Genomic DNA, 21,408 nt, shown 5'->3' on the forward strand with positions numbered 1-21,408 from the left:
CTTGGTTATTATTATTGGTGCTGAGCTTGACATGGAATGTGTGTGAGACACCCCACACAAACACACAATCAACGGCAGCAGCTGTTTGCACCAAGTGTGTTTTTCACCAACATGTTACTGCCTGCAGAACAGCATGCTCCTGGTCTGGAGAAACAAACTCCAAATATATGATCATATTATGGCCTTAATGAGCCAATAGAGAGATGCTGCAACTACTGACTAAAAAAAAAACTGAATTTCTTTTGCCCATATTTATGCATAATTTCTATCTGGAAACCTGGGGTTACTTGTTGTAGTTACTGATGAGTTACTTCATTAATTTATATCCTGAAAACAGCAGAACAAACAATTATTTGTGGGAAAGCAGTGATTGGCTCACTGATATACATTGAAATATTTCTGCATCATAAGCATTCAGAATGAATACCGCTGTTTATTCTGCCAGCCCAGCCCTGAAGGTAAGCTCTCTCTCTCTCTGATTCCATGCAGCCCCATCCTCGGAGCGAGAAGGCCTAAAAGTGATCAGGGGAGAGACTGCTTAGGCGCCGGCCGGAGGAACACACCTGGCAGAGATGCAGTTCTCAGGTAATTTAAATGCAAGCTCTCGGGAGTGCTTGTCTCAAAGGTATATTTTGTGCTGTTCAGCTAAGAAGCCTGATAGGTTGGGCGTAATATGATGGATGAGAATGTAACAATGGTTTGTCAGGACTCAAGTGCAGAGAAGATATGGATCCAAACCGATATGGTGTAGTTTATTAAACCAATCCAAAGTAACAAAACAAAAGCCAACAGGGCTTCTAAACTGAGAGACTGATACCCACACAACCGCAGGGCGAAAATAACAAATGACAAAAAGACAATGGTCAAACTAAGAAGAATACTAACTGCTTGAGCAGACTAGGAGACTGACATATACAACTGGAACGGCATGAACTCAAGGCAAGCTCTCCTCAAGACTTAGCATCTGAAACAAAACGCAGAAACAGTTAAATAGCCCAGCCTCCAGCTGGAGGTGATTAATGGTAATCAGATGACTGCCAGTGATTATGGGCGTTGCATGGTTGTGACAGAAATGGAGAGAATTTTCCCATGGCTTGCTTATTTTGACCTTGCAAACACCTTTATAACTGTAAAATTTTTCAAATTCTTAGTTGCATGAACTGGGTCACTTTGGCTTTGTCTTTGAATGGAATAATAAAATGTAGTTCCCATAACTACAAATATTTTACTGGAACTATTAGTTATTAGCTGGACAGCACAATGAGTTAATGCAATTTTATGGTTTCTGCACCAACATAAGGATGTTCACTGGTGCTTAGAATTTGTAATCCAGAGAACCAAATTGGCCAATTTCAAAAGTGCATTGTAATCAGTAAATTACAATTTTGTAGTTGGAGGAGCCTTACTTTTTTTCTCTCTCTCCTACTGATCAGTGGTTTTATGCGACGTCTGTAAACTGACAGTAGCATTCGGCTGGTGGAGAGAGCACACGCACCTTGGGCTGCGTTAACTAATCAGCCCAGTGTAATGGTGGGGGGTGTCGGAGAACCAGAAGCGACTAATACAGGGGAACGAGAAGCTAACGCTACAGGAAGTGTTAGCCACCAAGTCCCGAAGGACAGGGAACACCAGAAACTAAAACACAAAATAAGATCCTTGGGAGAGAAACTCCCGCACACACAGGATCTGTATACACTGTGCGATTTTCCAGACAGAAGCAACAACTGTCAGGTTGAAATTGGTTTCTTGACTCCGAAGGACAAACCTGTCCAACCGAAAAACTGGCTCAAGAAACCAAAAACTACCCGTTACAAACCAGGGCGGAAAAAAAAGGACCAGTGAAACAGAGGCGAAGCTCTGGTACCAAACCCGAGACTGGTCTCAAAAATAAAGACAACAGAGTAGAAAAAAAATACTCAGCGAAAAGAAAAAACCTGAGACGCAGCTCAGAAAGAAAGAAAAAGAAACAAAATACAATACCAGGGACAACGTCCCAATACCCAACAGCTCGCATGAGCTCAAAATAAAAGTATAAATACCCTAAGGCGTCAGAATGCGCTCATCGCGCTAAGAGATTGAACGCATCCTAAATGAGGACACGGAATCACACACAAACACAATTCTGCATGGAGTCCACCGAGCACCTATACCTTACCGGCTTTGTGTAAAGAGGTTTGACACAGAAGCTCTGATTGCCGGTCAGTCAAGGCTTATAAAGGCACTTCCCCAGGTGAAAATAATAGGAAATCAAGCACCTGAAACAAATGAAGCATTTCCCAGACGCCGGGTGCCCTCTAGTGGCAGCACAAGGCCACTGCACCCCTGAACCATGACACCCAGGTGCTTAAAGGTGTGTCTCTCCTCAGTTTGGGGTTGAGCTCGGGACCTCACATCGAAAGAGAAAGTTGGTGGTGGAGCCCAAAAACGAAAGTAAACCTGCCGCTGAAAAGCTGGAGCAGCTGTTTCTCTTAATTAAAGCAGTTCTGCAATGATGAGTGGGGTAATATTCCTTCACAGTGATGTGAAAGACCGATATCATATTATAGGAAGTGTTTGGCTGCAGTTATTGCTGCTAAAGCTAGTGCAACCAGTTATTAACTTTAAGGGGCTTGTTAATAAATAACCAAAGAAAATGCATTTTTCTGTCTTAGATTTTATTTTACTTGTGATTTCATAACTGTAATCTGTGAATCTGGTATTTGATAAATACACTATATGTAATTTCATTATGATATAAATTATTTAAGTACACTGGAATATAGTATTTTTATTAAAATAAAGTAATGCTGCATTCCCAAAGGTGTTTCAGAAGCCCAAGGCCAGATTTACTGAAGTATTGTGACTGCTTTTCAGCACAAAAGCAATGGGTGCAAGGTTTGCTGAATGTTTAAAGTGGAATGATGAAGGTTTGAATTTTGTGATTTTACACAAATGATTTATTTGGACAAGCAATTAGTCTTGCAGTAACTACTGAAGGTAGTTATGCACTTATTCTATGTCGCTTTGGGTAAAAGTGTCTGCCAGACGAATGTAATGGGATGTGGTTACTTGTCTTAACTTCTTGTAATCTTCACGGACACATCCTCTGTCAGTGAGTTTTCCCCCCATTTGTTTGATCATTATTATTTAAATTAAACTTTCTCCCCACAGGACTGATATGAACAGAGAGAGGGGGACCACACCCTCCTGCAACCCAACAAAATGACCTGTCAATGAGACCAGAGTCAGACCCCTCCCCCTCACTGAGAGATGACCAATCACAGTCAGGCCCTTCCCCCTGATTTCCTGATGACCTGTCGAAAGAAGTCTTTATGAGCTTGTTCATGTTTAACTGTAAATGTGTCTAGCTGGACTTATATAATTATGGAAAAGCTTGTTTGTTCTTCTGCTGGTTTCAAAACATTAAGTCTTCTCTTAGCTCCAGGATGCCATTTAATGGAAATTTGAGAGAGACAGAGAGTGAGGGAGATTTGCAGTATTTGGACATAATCGCTTACTCTAATCATTTTGGTAGAGACATGTCATTGCAGTTATTTATTATCAATACAGCTCAGTAAAAGTACTGGTTTGTTTAGAAGACTCCATTCTTTTTATCAGTTGCTTTATTTATTTAAAAAAACCCAGAACCCGAAACATGCTGTAAGTGCAATATAGGGACCAGTCACCCCTGCTTATGTCGTGTAATGTATGGTACATTTTGTGTGTACATATATGTTTGCATGCTGTACTGTAGTGCAGATGTGTACATGTGTGCGTGCATGCATGTGTATGTGTGGTCATGCGTGTGTATGTATGTGTGTGGTGTGTGTGCGTGCATTCGTGTGTTTGTATATGTTGTGTGTGTGTATGTATGTGTGTGGTGTGTGTGCGTGCATTCGTGTGTTTGTATGTGTGTGTGTGTGTGTGTGTGTTTGATTCATACTGTACTGTGGGGCTGTTTGCGGCTGCCAATCATGTGAACAGTTCCAGACCTTTTGTGTTTGAAGTGTTGACTGTCCTTAAGACTTATGTGAGCTCATATATGAACATACAGCATGGTCTCCTTTCATATTTTTATTTTTTACAGACAGTCACACAGGCCATTTCAGACCTGTGTGTTCAGGGCTGGGGGCGGGGGGGTGTCTGATATACAGCCTGGTGCCTGGGAGAAAACCCCGGAGCCCAGTTTGGTAAAACTATGAATTGGGGACAAAGTGCAGGAGAAAAGAAGAAACAACTGAAGAAGAGATGTTTCCTACTGTGACACATTTCACTGAATACTGAAGCAGAGTCAAAATGGTGGAGCTGAGGAGGTTAATGTGAAAAGGGGGAAGTGTTTTCTATTCGCACACTGAATTACTCCGGATATCAGAACATCTGTCAAATGCTGTTATGAAAGTGGTGTAAACATTGCTGTGTTTTTTGTGTTATGGAGCAAACCCGAGACTATTTCCGATGGAGTTAAACATTAATGGGGGTGGGGGGGGGGGTGGTTAAATGTTATTTTACGTAAGTCCACACTGCCATTTAAACCACAGGACCCTGAAATGCATGTACTTGCCATAAGAGGCACTTAGAATAACTCACCATCTTTTCTGAAATGTTTGTGAACCGTTGTTTTGCAGTGTGATTTTAGTAAAATCATTCAGGCTAAATGTGTTTTTTTGCCGTAACCATGAGCTTTGCACTAACTCTAGTATGTATAAATACCCAGAATGCCTCATTTCTCCTACATTGTGTGACTGCAACTATACAAAGTTTTCTATGATTGATGCTAAAACAATAAAGCTTTCATTAGCTACACACTGCAGTGAGAACACTGTCATTAGCTACACACTGCAGTGAGAACACTGTCATTAGCTACACACTGCAGTGAGAACACTCATTAGCTACACACTGCTGTGAGAACACTGTGTCATTAGCTACGCACTGCTGTGAGAACACTGTCATTAGCTACACACTGCAGTGAGAACACTGTGTCATTAGCTACACACTGCTGTGAGAACACTGTGTCATTAGCTACACACTGCAGTGAGAACACTGTCATTAGCTACACACTGCAGTGAGAACACTGTGTCATTAGCTACACACTGCAGTGAGAACACTGTCATTAGCTACACACTGCTGTGAGAACACTGTCATTAGCTACACACTGCAGTGAGAACACTGTCATTAGCTACACACTGCAGTGAGAACACTGTCATTAGCTACACACTGCAGTGAGAACACTGTGTCATTAGCTACACACTGCAGTGAGAACACTGTCATTAGCTACACACTGCAGTGAGAACACTGTGTCATTAGCTACACACTGCAGTGAGAACACTGTGTCATTAGCTACACACTGCAGTGAGAACACTCATTAGCTACACACTGCAGTGAGAACACTGTGTCATTAGCTACACACTGCAGTGAGAACACTGTCATTAGCTACGCACTGCAGTGAGAACACTGTGTCATTAGCTACACACTGCGGTGAGAACACTGTGTCATTAGCTACACACTGCGGTGAGAACACTGTGTCATTAGCTACGCACTGCTGTGAGAACACTCATTAGCTACACACTGCTGTGAGAACACTGTCATTAGCTACACACTGCAGTGAGAACACTGTCATTAGCTACACACTGCAGTGAGAACACTGTCATTAGCTACAGGCCTGCAGGGTGAAAACACCTTGCACTTGACCAAATGGTATAGTTCAGTATAGTGCAGTTTAGAGGAGCCGGGTGACAGATCTGGAGCTCCAGGCTGCGTCAGGGCATGGGCAGGGGAGGAACAGGGCTGAAGCAGACCCTGACCATGGAGCGAGGGACAGGGCTGGAGCGATCCTGTGGACTCAGCCCGAGGAAACAGGCTGGAGCGGTCTTTGAACTCAGGGTGAGGTAAGGGGCGGGAGCCCCATGGACAGAGAAGAGAAGACCAGGTTAATGCCAGTTCGACACTTGATGTTAAGCTACTTAGCGTGTCCGCTTCGTTGATGCGAGCTTAACACTTAACGCTAAGTTCCCTACCAAACCCAGACATCCGTGTTTAATTTCATAAACTCCGTAATTATTGAAGAGGTAAGTTTTAAGCCTACACTTAAAGACAGAGTGTCTGAAGCCTGCACGTTTGTAGGGAGATTGTTCCATAAGACAGGAGCTCTATGAGAGAAGGCTCTACCGCCCATTAAATTAGATGCTTTACAAGCTGAAGCTCTTAGAATCTGTAGTGGTTCATTTAGAACATCCCCAGTATCTGCAGTGCAGGCTGAAATGGAAGAAATGCCTGTAGGAATCAGGAGGAGCAAATTAATGCTTGCATATTGGGTGGATCTGTAGGGGCACAGACATTCGCACCCCACTAAGGCTGTTCTAACAGAATGCTGGGAACACAACAAGTCCAACTTCAGAAGTTTTGGGAGGGTAGAGGATGCTAAAATGGGAATGATAGGATCGCACACTCTACCGTATATCCCTACAGTTCCAGGTTCCTCAATTTCCAACACCAAGCGTAGACTTGAGTTAACAACACAAACTGAAAGGAAAATCCGCCCTACCCCCCTGTAAGCTTAGGGTTGTAACTAGGCAGCTGTTTCGTAGGTGACTTAGGTGCATTAACTGTCTTAACTACTGCTTGTATTTTTTCCATAGACTGCGTTGTTGCCGTTCTCGTTGTGTTAGTGTTAATCGGTTTAAACCTTCAGGGTCCAAGTTGAACTATGCGGTTGTTCCCTGCACTTGGACCCGTACTTCTCTCTAGGGTTTTCATCATACTTGTTCCTGGTTATGGTTATACACTTTGTTGTACGTCGCTCTGGATAAGAGAATCTGCCAAATGCCTGTAATGTAATGTAATGTAATCCCTTTGAATGTGCAGTGTGTAGAATTTAGTGGCATCTAGCGGAACGGACTTGGCAGAAATGGAATGTAATATTCTTAAGTATGTTTTAATTAGTGTATAATCCCATGGAAATAAGAATCGTTGTGTTTTCGTTACTTTAGAATGAGCCCTTTCTATCTACATAGGGACCGGGTCCTCTTCCACGGAGGCCGCCATGTTGCACCGCCATGTTTCTACAGTAGCCCAGAATGGACAAACAGCTCTAGAGGGGGCACATTTGCCTGGGTACCTTCCAAAGTAGCTGTACGTAATACCACACGTGTTGTTTACGGCATTGTCGCCCTTTTTAGTACAGTCTGGCTTGATTGACAATTCATTTAATCAGCAGGTGAGAGTATAAGCTTTCTAACAATGTGTAACATGTCTGATTTTGCTTTTGGAATAGCGTTTGTTATCGCAATCATTTATGCATGCACTCTGTGGTAGCAGTAAAATACGCTGCACCTAACGAAACGTTGTTAACGATTTTTCGTAATTTCTTGGAAAATACTATTATTATTGAGGGCTTCTGGGCATAGCTAAGCCATATGTTTTCTGATAGACCTTGCTGACATCGTTTTCTACTGTAAGACAGAAGCGGATAGAAATATATCATTGATTTACTGTCTCTGTCTATCTATTGTAAACAGATATAAGATTTCATCATTGCTATGTAAGTATTAGGCCTACTGCTCAAAATATTTCGGTTATATACGTAATTTTTGAAATTGAGTGTCTTTATATAGGTTAGTGGTATTTTATAATGAGGATATTTCACACTGTATTGTAAGCGTTAGTTAGAAGTGTAATAGTTCTTGTGATGCATCATGTCTTTCTGTGATTTACCATGCAAAACACCTAACGTTAGCAATAAAACACTACCACAATGCGGAACAATTAACAATCATAATCACTATCTTACTTGTAAGCTATGACCTATAGTTTTACAGACTAAATAACTAAATACAATTTATAAATCTATCAAGGAACCTCACCACTTGACACTTGGCTACTCGATGCTGTCGTAGACGATGACATCATTTTTGGAACTTACAGGCCACCATAGCTTCTCCTGCGTCGTTGGAAAGGGAGGGGTGAAGGGGGATATTAAGTTGGTTGCAATCTGCAACCTCACCGCTAGATGCCACTACATTCTACACACTGCACCTTTAAATAGGAATTCAGTAAAATGACAACCCTTGCATGCACAGTGCATTCTCCCATCACACGTGCAGCTCACATTACTGCCAACACTATCGCACAGTCTGAGCCAAAGGACTACATGCTAGCTAGCTATTACCATGTGATGTTGCTTGATAGAGCATGCTAATTGTGGAGTTTTAATGAATCTATTTCCATTCATTCTTTATTGTAAAACATTTATTTTATAAATGAGGTGTTCACTTTAAACCCTAAGACCTATTCTAAGTTGTTATTTCGTTGTGTTTTGTTTTCGTCATGGAAAAAGGGGTCGTAACGAATATTTGTCGTTGACGAAATTAACACCCTCTGATGAGTAGGATATTTTTATCGCTGTGAAACGGCACGAAATTAACACCCTCTGATATGTAGGATATTTTTATCGCTGTGAAACGGCACGGAGACGTTGTATAAATATCGGTCATTTTGGACAAGCAGTTAGCTTCTCTTCAAAACTTTCCATCTTTGGTCACGTAGTGTGCTGCCGACGTCATTTGGCACTACTCACGGTCTACTGCTCGTCACTAGAACCGCGGGGTCAACGGACCCCTTGCGCAGTAAAATGGGAGTATTTTGTTAATTTTTATTCCACATGTCTGTCATTCCTTGACTTTTTCTAAAAACTTGCACTTCGACTATCTATGCAAATAGAATTCTAAAACAACACTCGGAAGACTGTTTTTAGGGGGTTTTTTAGGTGTTAAGAGAAAATTATTTTTTTTTGGAGGGGGGGTTAGTGAATATTTGCAATTATGTCTGCTTATGATATGGTAAAAAGTTTCTATCTGCATATGACATGGTGAATGCAGCCTGAGCAAATAGGGCTATATTTCCATTTTATTCCCGTTAATTCCCATAAATTCCTATTAATTCCCATTGAAGGTTTCCATCCTTAAATATTCCCGGAATTTTGCAACCCTAGTCATAATCACAGTAATGCAGGCTGCCGGTCACATTGGGCAAAAGTTAAATAATGTTCATCTGTGTATATATTTGACCTGTTCAGTTCACTTTTAGATTTGATTAACTTTATAACAAAATCAAATTGTTCAGTTTGTATGCTCCGGTCCTATGCTTGTTAGAAAGAGGTTATCATTCAGATTCATATTTGACTCATAATTATTCTGCATTAATGAGGTGTTTGAGTGCTGTATTCTCTCTCAGTGTAATCTCACTCTGTTCTCTCTGCACAGTTCCTGTATTAAAACCCCATCTCAATGTCACTCATAATGAATACCGCTGCACTATACTGTGTGCCGTGGTAAGAGCGACCCTCACATTGTACAAGAACAGTGAGAAGAAGCCCTACGTCACCTCGCCTGTGGAAAGTGCTCCACATCTGCATCTGCCTCAGACTGTGGATAAGGGCGGCATCTACACCTGTGAGGCGAGGAACTCAGTCAGTAATGAGACATCAGACCCTCTCACTGTGGGGGCCCACTGCACAGGTGAGCTTACTGCACCTCATTCACACCTGCTCACATCTTTCTGTACCTGTGCACACCTGTTTACACCTGCAACTACTACTAAATGAGAGAAGACTGTAAAATCACAATCAGTGATTATTCTTGTGGGTGGCTGTAATGCGTAATGTGTAAAAATGTCTGATTCCACTGTTACATCACATGACTTTCTGTCATCATCCTTGTTCAGTGGAATTGAGCTTTGACCTCCATGAGTTCTCTGAAATTGAAGTGAGTTGTTCAGAAGGGGCGTATCCAAAGCCAAATACATTATTTAAAAGTGCACTACTACTGGGTTACAGTTTGTTTCAGTTTGACTAGTGATAGTCCCAAAATATTTGAAAAAGAAAATAGATTTGCAGGAAACATTAAATTAATTAATAAATTAAACAATTGTAATTAGGTAAACATAATAAAACTCATTTCGTTGTTTTTGCTGATGCATTGACATGCATTGAGGAAACAATGGTGGAAGATAACACCCACTCACCCCCACTCCCAGTAGGTTTTTTATCAACTATAAAAAACATAAAAATACTGTACATGGCCAAAAAATTAGTTGGTTTGACTACTTCAGCCACACCCATTGTTACCAGATGCATAAAATCAAGCATACAGCCATGCAATCTCCATACCAAACACTGGCAGTAGGATGGGTCATACTGAAGAGCTCAGTGACTTTCAACATAGCACTGTCATAGGATGGCACCTTTCCAACAAGTCAGTTCATCAGATATCTGCCTGACTAAAGCTGCCCCAGTCAACTGTAAGTGCTGTTATTGTGAAGTGGAAACGTCTAGGAGCAACAACAGCTCAGCCGCGAAGCGGGGGGGCTACACAAGCTCACAGAACGGGAACACTGAGTGCTGATGTAAATAGCACGTACAAATCATTTGTCCTTGGTTGCGACACTCACTACAGAGTTCCAAACTACCTATGGAAAGAACATCAGCAAATGAACTGTTCGTCAAGAGCTTCATGCAATGGGTTTCCATGGCCGAGCTACCACACACACGCCTAAGATCACCATGTGCAATGTCAAGCGTCAGTTGGAGTGCTGTAAAGCACATCGGCATTGAACTCTGGAGCAGTGGAAATGCGTCCTCTGGAGTGATGTATCACGCTTCACTATCTGGCAGTCTGAATGGACAAATCTGGGTTTGGCGAATGCCAGAATGCTACCTGCCCAAACGCATTGTGCCAGCTGTAATTTGGTGGAGGAGGAGTAATGGTCTGGGGCTGTTTTTCATGGTTTGGGATAGGCCCCTTAATTCCAGTGAAGGGAAATCTTAATGCTACAGCATACAGTGACATGTTCAAGAAATGTGTGCTTCCGACTTTGTGGCAACAATTTGGGGAAGGCCCTTTCCTGTTTCAGCATGACAATGCCCCCATGCACAAAGCAAGGTCCATAAAGAAATGATTTGCCGAGTTTGGTGCGGAAGAACTTGACTGGCCTGCACAGAGCCTTGACCTCTACCCCATCACACCTTTGGGATGAATTGGAATGCTGACTGCAAGCCAGGCCTAATCGCCCAATCAGTGCTCAACCTCACTAATCCTCTTGTGGCTGAGTGGAAGGGAATCCCCGTAGGTATGTTCCAAAATCTAGTAGAAAGCCTTTTTTGAAAGACTGGAGGCTGTTTTAGAAGCAAAACGGGGATCAATTCCATGTTAATGGCCATGGTTTTGGAATGAGATGTTCAAAAACTACATATGGGTGTGATGTTCGAGTGTCCACATACTTTTGGCCATATAGTCTACCATAATAAACTGTCCTCACCTATTCTCACCTGTCCTCACCTGTTCTCACCCATTCTCACCTTTCTCATCTGTTCTTGTGGGTATCTGGCAGACAGAGGGGTCTAAAATGTGGAGTCTGTGCCTGGTGCTGATTGTGATGCTGTGCAGTCACCTGGTTTGAGCCTGCTGAGTGAGAATGAACTGTGACCTCTGGATGAGTGGGTAGGTATGAGATTCCCATGTTCACTGTAGCCTGCTGCAGCCCCAGCATCTACCCTGCCCCATAAAGACATGCAGCATAACTGCCCCATAAAGCCATGCAGCATAACTGCCCCATAAAGCCATGCAGCATAACTGCCCCATAAAGACATGCAGCATAACTGCCCCATAAAGACATGCAGCATAACTGCCCATAAAGACATGCAGCATAACTGCCCCATAAAGACATGCAGCATAACTGCCCCATAAAGCCATGCAGCATAACTGCCCCATAAAGCCATGCAGCATAACTGCCCCATAAAGACATGCAGCATAACTGCCCCATAAAGACATGCAGCATAACTGCCCATAAAGACATGCAGCATAGCTGCCCCATAAAGACATGCAGCATAGCTGCCCCATAAAGACATTCAGCATAACTGCCCCATAAATACATGCAGCATAACTGCCCCATAAAGACATGCAGTATAACTGCCCCATAAATACATGCAGCATAACTGCCCCATAAAGACATGCAGTATAACTGGCCACTTATTCATGAGTTTCATAAATGTTCTCCTCCCCTTTTCACAGGAATTTCAGGTCTTAAGGTCGAAGGTCAAAGGTCACAGAGGGTCCTCATAGGTTTTTTCCTGTTTCTCTTCAGCAGATGAGTCAGTTCTGCAGGAAATTCTGATGTTTTGCAGCTGTTCTCCCAGTCTCAGTCATCCTCTGTCTCAGGCTGTTCTGTCAGTCCCAGTCATCCTCTGTCTCTGGCTGTTCTCTCTGTCCCATTCATCCTCTGTCTCTGGCTGTTCTCCCAGTCCCAGTCATCCTCTGTCTCAGGCTGTTCTCTCTGTCCCATTCATCCTCTGTCTCAGGCTGTTCTCTCTGTCTCAGTCATCCTCTGTCTCAGGCTGTTCTCTCTGTCTCAGTCATCCTCTGTCTCAGGCTGTTCTCCCAGTCCCAGTCATCCTCTGTCTCAGGCTGTTCTGTCAGTCCCAGTCATCCTCTGTCTCTGGCTGTTCTCCCAGTCCCAGTCATCCTCTGTCTCAGGCTGTTCTCTCAGTCCCAGTCATCCTCTGTCTCAGGCTGCTCTCTCAGTCCCAGTCATCCTCTGTCTCAGGCTGCTCTCTCAGTCCCAGTCATCCTCTGTCTCTGGCTGTTCTCCCAGTCCCAGTCATGAACTGAGGCAAATAGCTGATTGTTTTTAATTAGGCTTTTATGACTTCCCACTGACTTCTGGCCACTTTATGTAATATCTGTGCATACCATGAAGAATAAATGTTCCACATTCATATCTGAAGACATTTAATTTGTCAGATCAACTAATGCTTTTATTTAATGTGATTCGTGGAAAATGATAACTTTAGAAAGAGGCTCCATTTATAATAGATTAATTTACAGTGATATGTGTGAAGCTCTAACTGCTACTGGATTAAATTGTTCTGAATTTCATAAACTGTTGCCTGTAGAGCTCTGTATTATTCCGTATGATCTTTATGAAGCTGTTTGTATTCAAGACTGAAGATTTGCTGCCACAGACATGAGTGTATCTCTGTCCACCATTATGCGAAAACCTGTTCCATTGCCTGTTTAATTCAGTGTTTTTAATGATAACTGCCTTTTTATAGTTTAATTCAGTATCATATCAGTACCTATCTGTCTACATGTATGACACAACAGGTGAGTCTGTCACTTGACTGACACACATGGAGCACCTGTCTCTCAGATGTTTTAATTCTGAACCATCAGAGTGGGGATTACTTAATGCTACTGAATTTTATTACAGATTTTAAGCTACACGTTGAAACTTTTTAGTTGTGTCTGTGCGTTACATACAGTGATTATGGTCATATGTTTCATTTGTGATAATGTTCACATTTATAACTGGCTCATGTTCAAATAAAAGAATGTTTATGAGTGTGTTTTGTGTGTGTGTGTTACGTGTGTGGGTTTGAGTAACTGGCTGACTAGCAGCCGTACTGTAAAACGTCTTTCAAATGAAATGCAGGACCCTGTTTCCCAGAGCAGGATAAATGAGTTAGCTGGATAACTGGACTGAGTAAAACCTGGAACTCATGCCAAGCTGGAACATGGACTGAAGTAAAAAGAGCTGTTCAGGGTTTTACTCAGCGCAGTTATCTGGCTAACTCAGTAATCTTACTTCATAAAACACCCCCCCAAGTGTCAGCACCTATCTGGAGGCTCTGTGTACAAATCAGAGCTGAAACTGAACCCAGATCAGTAAGGGAGGCTTTACTGATCTCCACTCAGAGGTGGGCTGGGCTCCAAACTGGCATCCCATGTCCAAGCTGAAACAGTCTCAGCCCTACTGTGAATCCGCTCAGTGGTGGATTGGGTCCAAACTGGCGGCCCATGTCCTGGCTGCCCGCGGTCTCTGCCCTACTGTCAGAAGCCCTGGGCAGCTGTGTCATTTAGAGCAGTGAGTTTGTCCAAACGCAGCCTTTGGGCATCTCTCTGTTCTAACGATGACGATCGATTTCTGAGTCAGTCAAGGACCTCGGAGACAAGGAGGAATAAAATAAGGGAATGGAATGAGCCCCAGATGTCAATTTCACGTATTTTGACTCGTTTTGCCTTCCATACTAGAAGAACACGGAAGGAAAGAAAGAAAGGAGGTGAAAAATAAGTGATCGGAGTGCACCCAAGGTCTGGGCTCCACTTCCTGTTGTAGATGACAGGGGTGTTCTGAACAAGAGACAAACAGGAAATCATTGGGTAGAATCTGTGCTTTATTAAATCATTTTTGTCTAGAATCACTTGTGAATAAGACACATACGTTTACATTTATCCTGTAACATTATTTGTACAAGTTGTAACAGATTTGGGCATTACTATGTGAAATAGTTATTCACCATTGTTTCCCCCTCATTTTCGAATCCAAGCTTTGATTAAAAGCAGCTCTTAGTGCATTTTTTGGAGATAACCTGCTGAGGAGTTTGAGAGAAAGTGAGAGTTGTCTCTAGTTTCAGAACCCCACTGCGCTTCCTGTGTTCTGCACAGTTACAGCACCCCACTGCGCTTCCTGTGTTCTGCCAGCGCTGGATTCTGTCCTGCTGTCACATGACCTTCCTGTCATGTCACTCAATGGCCTGCGATTGCTTGGATGCACTCTAAATGCGATTCTTTGGCTGTGTTCCTGCTTGGATGCACTCTAAAGGCGATTGGTTGGCTGTGTTCCTGCTATTTCCGAACAGCCTGTGTCTAATCTTAGAGCTAAGAGCTGAATCAAACGGAGACTGATCTTTCTGATCAGATCAGAAAGCAGATGGAGCAAGCCCTGTGCGTTTACAACCTAATTCCCAATATTTGATCACCACCTGCCACCTTGTGGCCATTGCTGATACTACATGACATAATCTCTGATCCCGCTGTTGAAGCTGAGATGATAATATTGAAATACTCTGTAAGCATGTGCTGGAATGGCACCTTCCTCACACGCAGGCTGTACCACACACTCCCAGCTCTCTGTCAGGCTGTTCCACACACTCCCAGCTCTATGTGCAGGCTGTTCCTCACACTCCCAGCTCTCTGTGCAGGCTGTTCCACACACTCCCAGCTCTCTGTCAGGCTGTTCCACACACTCCCAGCTCTCTGTCAGGCTGTTCCACACACTCCCAGCTCTCTGTGCAGGCTGTTCCACACACTCCCAGCTCTCTGTCAGGCTGTTCCACACACTCCCAGCTCTCTGTCAGGCTGTTCCACACACTCCCAGCTCTCTGTGCAGGCTGTTCCACACACTCCCAGCTCTCTGTCAGGCTGTTCCACACACTCCCAGCTCTCTGTGCAGGCTGTTCCACACACTCCCAGCTCTCTGTCAGGCTGTTCCACACACTCCCAGCTCTCTGTGCAGGCTGTTCCACACACTCCCAGCTCTCTGTCAGGCTGTTCCACACACTCCCAGCTCTATGTGCAGGCTGTTCCTCACACTCCCAGCTCTCTGTGCAGGCTGTTCCACACACTCCCAGCTCTCTGTTAGGCTGTTCCACACACCCCCAGCTCTCTGTCAGGCTGTTCCACACACTCACAGCTCTCTGTGCAGGCTGTTCCTCACACTCCCAGCTCTCTGTCAGGCTGTTCCACACACCCCCAGCTCTCTGTCAGGCTGTTCCACACACTTCCAGCTCTCTCTCAGGCTGTTCCACACACCCCCAGCTCTCTGTCAAGCTGTTCCACACACTCCCAGCCCTCAGCCACGCACAGGGCCATGCAGAGGGCCACACACAGGGCCACACACAGGGACACACACAGGGCCACACACGGAGCCACACACAGGGTCACACACAGAGCCACACACAGGGCCACACACAGGGCCAGCGTACAGTGTGTAGTGTGCTATATTTAAAGCTCCCTCCGCTGTTATGGGCACTCATTTAGGACACCAGCTTCTGGAACAATCCCTGAATATCTTCACTGGGCCAACTGATCAATCAGAGTTCAGTTAATCATTCAGCCACATTCTGAGTGCTTTAAGATACCGCTTTGTTCTCTGTGTTTGGGTCTATTTAATATCAAGCATGCGACTAAGGTCACATGACTCACAGTCAAGATTAGTGATTGGCTTGCCATACGGACTGACATATAGTGCCCTCCAAAAGGATGGCAACAGTAGAATTAAATTTGTTATTAAGCTTTTCTATAATGTTCTTTTTCTGTATGTGTGTGTTAATGTTCTCCCTTTGTATGTGTGTTAATTTTCTCCCTCTGTATGTGTGTGTTAATATTCTCCCTCTGTATGTGTGTGTTAATGTTCTCCTGCTGTATGTGTCTGTTAATGTTCTATCTCTGTTTGTGTGTGGTAATATTTTACTTCTGTATGTGTGTGTTAATGTTCTCCCCCTGTGTGTAAGCTTAGGGTTGTAACTAGGCAGCTGTTTCGTAGGTGACTTAGGTGCATTAACTGTCTTAACTACTGCTTGTATTTTTTCCATAGATTGTGTTGTTGCCGTTCTTGTTGTGTTAGTGTTAATCAGTTTAAACTTCAGGGTCCAAGTTGAACTATGCGGTTGTTCCCTGCACTTGGACCGGTACTTCTCTCTAGGGGTTTCGTCATACTTGTTCCTGGTTATGGTTATACACTTTGTTGTACGTCGCTCTGGATAAGAGCGTCTGCCAAATGCCTGTAATGTAATGTAATGGAACTGGGCTTGTTACCGAAGGACACTGCCGTTGTCCCCTTGTGCAAGGTACTTAACCTGCATTGCTTCAGAATAGATCAAGCTGTATAAATGGATACATTTATAACAACTGGATAGGAGCGTCTGCTAAATCCCTGTAATGCAATGTTAATGTTCTCCTGTTGCATGTGTGTGCTAATGTTCTCCTGCTGTATGTGTGTGTTAAGGTTCTCCCTTGGTGTGTCATTAGCTGTGCAGTAGTCTGCCTGCTCCAGCTGCGCATGAAAGGCACTCCTGACACAGTGACTGCGCAGCTCAGCTGCAGAACTGCAGGGTGAAAACACAGTTAAAAATACCCACTCAGTAACGCAGAGTACCGGAATATCAGACGCTGTCTGAAAGCTGTTCCTCTTTCCTGCTGAACCACAGCAAGAAGCAGCCAAGGAGAAAAATGTAAAATAAAATATGCAGGATAAAAGGTGTCAGTATGTTACCATTTAATCCTTTAAGTACAGAAGTTTTACATTTAACAAAACATTTACACATTTTTCCCAAATAAATAGAAGCTTTCGGTGAAAGCACTGCAGGTTTGTTTGGTTTGTTTGCAGAAAGATCATGCCCTTGTTTATTTGGCTGGATCATCACTCACTACATTCTACATTACACAGTCAGCTGCCATACTGTGTACAATACACAGGTACTCATAATTCATAGCAAATTTTAAAAGTTAAATGGAAAATTGGCATTCGTGTGTGTGTGTATGTATGTGTTAGGGTGTGTGTGCGAGCGTGTGTGTGTCTGTGTGCGTGTGTGCGTGTATGTATGTGTGCATGCGTGCCTGTGTGTGTGCGCGTGCATGCATGTGTGTGCCGGTGTGTGTGTGTGTGTGCCTGTGTCTACAGTGCTGTGTCTGCCTCCTGATATCTCCTGTCTCTTTTCTCAGTGCTGCAAACAATGTGCCAAACCATTTCTGATTGACTTGTGAGTTATGAAGGTGACTGCATGTGTACATTTGTGTTACAGCTCTGTAACTGTCTCAGAAGATCTTCTTCGTCTTCTCCTCTCAGTGCTGCAACCAATGAGGGAAACATGGTCAGAGAAGGAACATAATACTGCTGGTATAAGAACATTAATGCTGCTGGTGTAAGAACATTAATACTGCTGGTATATGAACATTAATACTGCTGGTATAAGAACTTTAATACTGTTGGTATACGAACTTTAATACTGCTGGTATAAGAACAATAATGCTGCTGGTATATGAACATTAATACTGCTGGTATATGAACATTAATGTTACTGGTATATGAACATTAATACTGCTGGTATAAGAACATTAATACTGCTGGTATAAGAACATTAATACTGCTGGTATATGAGTATAAATAATGCTGGTAAAAGAACATTATTACTGCTGGTATAAGAACATTAATGTTGTGGTATAAGAACATTAATGTTGCTACTATAAGAACATTAATGTTGCTGGTATAAGAACATTAATGTTGCTGGTATAAGAACATTAATGTTGCTGGTATAAGAACATTATTACTGCTGGTATAAGACAGGAAGTCTGTAACAGTGACAGGTGCAGTTACCTGGGCAAAGTAAGAATTCTTCCTTTTCTGTACTGATGGATTAAAAGACCGACAGCCAGGGTCACCAACACAAACTCCACCAGCCTCAACACAAACATTATATACAGCAGAGCATCATGGGAACCATGACCTAGAGAGAGAGAAAGAGAAAGAGAGGGAGAGTGTGAGAGAGCGAGAGATAGAAAGACACAGACAGAGAGAAAATGTCACACCTACTTACAGTGTCGTTATGGGTCTATGCTCCTTCACTGCTCCCTACAGACTGCTGTTCCTTAACGTCCTCCCTACAGACTGCTGCTCCTTACCCTCCTCCCTACAGACTGCTGCTCCTTACCCTCCTCCCTACAGACTGCTGCTCCTTACCCTCCTCCCTACAGGCTGCTGCTCCTTACCCTCCTCCCTACAGGCTGCTGCTCCTTACCCTCCTCCCTACAGACTGCTGCTCCTTACCCTCCTCCCTACAGACTGCTGCTCCTTACCCTCCTCCCTACAGGCTGCTGCTCCTTACCCTCCTCCCTACAGACTGCTGCTCCTTACCCTCCTCCCTACAGGCTGCTGCTCCTTACCCTCCTCCCTACAGGCTGCTGCTCCTTACCCTCCTCCCTACAGGCTGCTGCTCCTTACCCTCCTCCCTACAGGCTGCTGCTCCTTACCCTCCTCCCTACAGGCTGCTGCTCCTTACCCTCCTCCCTACAGGCTGCTGCTCCTTACCCTTCGGCCTGCAGACCTGTGTGGGGTGGAAAGCTGTTCTTTCCTCACTGACTGGGTTTTTAGCCACACAGGTGTAGGTGAAGTTGGACACCTCTATCTCCAGAGTGAGGGACAGGGTGCTGAGACTCAGACTGCTGGTTTGGGACAGTCTCTGTCCCTCTGTCCTCCAGGACAGGGTGACCTGTCTCCCATTCTGCACAGAGCACTGCAGTGAGCAGCTTCTGCCCCCTTCAGCTACTGATGTAATATGAGGCTTCGACACAGATTCTGTAAGAGACCCCACAGCACAGCATCACTGACACAGAGTAACACTGACACACACACACACACACGGCATCACTGACAGAGTAATACTGACGTGGCACAGCTTCACTGACACAGAGCATCACTGACATGGTACAGCACCACTGATACACACATACACACACAGCATCACTGACACAGAGCATCACTGACACACACACACAGCATTACTGACACACACACACAGCATCACTGACACAGAGTATCACTGACACACTCAGCATCACTGACACACACACACACACACACTCAGCATCACTGACACAGAGTATTACTGACACACACACAGCATCACTGACACAGAGTATCACTGACACACACACAGCATCACTGACACAGAGTATCACTGACACACTCAGCATCACTGACACACACACACAGCATCACTGACACAGAGTATTACTGACACACTCAGCATCACTGACACAGAGTATCACTGACACACACAGAGTATCACTGACACACACACAGCATCACTGACACAGAGTATCACTGACAGACTCAGCATCACTGACACCACACACACACACACACACACAGCATCACTGACACAGAGTATCACTGACACGGCACAGCCTCACTGAGACAGAGCATCACTGACACACACACACACACAGCATCACTGAGACATAGCATCACTGACACACACACACACGGCATCACTGACAGAGTAATACTGACATGGCACAGCTTCACTGACACAGAGCATCACTGACATGGTACAGCTTCACTGACAGAGCACCACTGACACACACATACACACACAGCATCACTGACACACACACAGAATCACTGACACAGAGCATCACTGACGCACACACACAGCATCACTGACACACACACCCTGACACACACACACACAGCATCACTGACATAGAGTATCACTGACACGCACACAGCATCACTGACAGAGTAATACTGACATGGCACAGCTTCACTGACACAGAGCATCACTGACGTGGTACAGCTTCACTGACAGAGCACCACTGACACACACACACACACACACACCACCACTGACACACACAATGGTTGAGTTTCATTATATTTACTTGAGTTCCAGATAAATGTTTAACTGCAAGTATGCAAACAGAAAGTACCCACTAAAATCCTTGGATATGCACATGCAATTCTGTGCTTGTCAGAACCAGATTTTTTGAATCAATACAACATATTACCAGAGTTCATTGCACTTAACATTGCAACGATCATTCACCTTTGTAGCCACCAGCAGAACAAGAGGTTTTGTATGTGTAATTGTCTCAAAAGTAACTTATCAATAGCAAGTTAGCTAACAATAAAGAACAATTTTTATTATATATTTATGATATATGTAATGAAAATGATTCAATATTAAATAGCCCCTTAATTGACAGTGGTAATAACTGCAAGAAACTACTACGTATACAGCAGATTAGCTAATAAATTGCTAGCCTTAATAGCGCCTTAACATCACCTAACAATTCTGATGTAGGAAAAAAAATCAGCAATTGGATCATTCATTCAATTAGCTTTTTCTAAAAGAGTAGCTGGAAAAACCCACTTAAGAAGCATTGAGTTATGCTGATTTCAAACCGGTAACCAATAAAGTGGTTGCACAACTCTACTTTTATTTTTCTTCTTTGGTAAAAGATATTCTGATGCTAGATTTGACATTGTCAGTTGTGTTTCAATTGTAGCAAAACTGAATCATAGATTCCCACGTACTATGAAGCGTGGCTATTAGCTGTGCTTGGAAGAATGCAGAACTCAAGTATGCAAGTATGCATAACGAAACCGGCATTGATCAGTATGGCTCTGGAGTCTCCTTCTGGAGTTCCATCCTTCACTGTTTAATACGAGAGCTTCACAGTTTCTCACCGAAGCAGTGCTCTTCAGGTCTGACTGTGACAGCCTTATTACTGACAGGGTTTGTTGCCACACAGCTGTAGGGGGCGCTGTTCTCTTCCATCTCCAGAGGGAGGGACAGGGGGGAGCTGAAATTAGGGCTGCTGGTGTGGGACAGTGTCTGCCCTTCTCTGTGCCAGGACAGGGTGACCTCTCTCCCATTCTCCACAGAGCACAGCACACTGCAGTTGGGTTTCATCTTGTTCCTGCTGGACACCTGCGGTCTGGGTACTGGATCTGTGCAGAGATACAACAGCAGGGAGGGACTTCAACACTGACCAGTAACACTGACCACTAACTCCACTCTGTGTGTGAGCCTTCAAC

General features: G+C 43.8%; 2 protein-coding genes across 3 annotated transcripts in view; one reads left to right on the top strand and one right to left on the bottom strand.

Annotated features, from left to right (window-relative positions):
- The window catches only part of LOC135255947 (T-lymphocyte surface antigen Ly-9-like), a 227,919-nt gene that overhangs the window by 126,108 nt on the left and 80,403 nt on the right, over positions 1 to 21,408 (bottom strand). For both annotated transcript variants that reach the window (XM_064337785.1, XM_064337786.1), the window contains exon 5: positions 21,058 to 21,321. In XM_064337785.1, coding sequence (XP_064193855.1) covers positions 21,058 to 21,321 — 264 coding nt within the window. The remainder of the gene's footprint in view (positions 1 to 21,057; positions 21,322 to 21,408) is intronic.
- The window catches only part of LOC135255946 (titin-like), a 222,530-nt gene that overhangs the window by 104,760 nt on the left and 96,362 nt on the right, over positions 1 to 21,408 (top strand). The window contains exon 11 of the mRNA XM_064337783.1: positions 9,358 to 9,491. Within this exon, the coding sequence (XP_064193853.1) occupies positions 9,358 to 9,491 (134 nt within the window). The remainder of the gene's footprint in view (positions 1 to 9,357; positions 9,492 to 21,408) is intronic.

The sequence above is a fragment of the Anguilla rostrata genome, chromosome 5 (assembly GCF_018555375.3).
Source record: "Anguilla rostrata isolate EN2019 chromosome 5, ASM1855537v3, whole genome shotgun sequence".
NCBI classification, from domain to species: domain Eukaryota; kingdom Metazoa; phylum Chordata; class Actinopteri; order Anguilliformes; family Anguillidae; genus Anguilla; species Anguilla rostrata.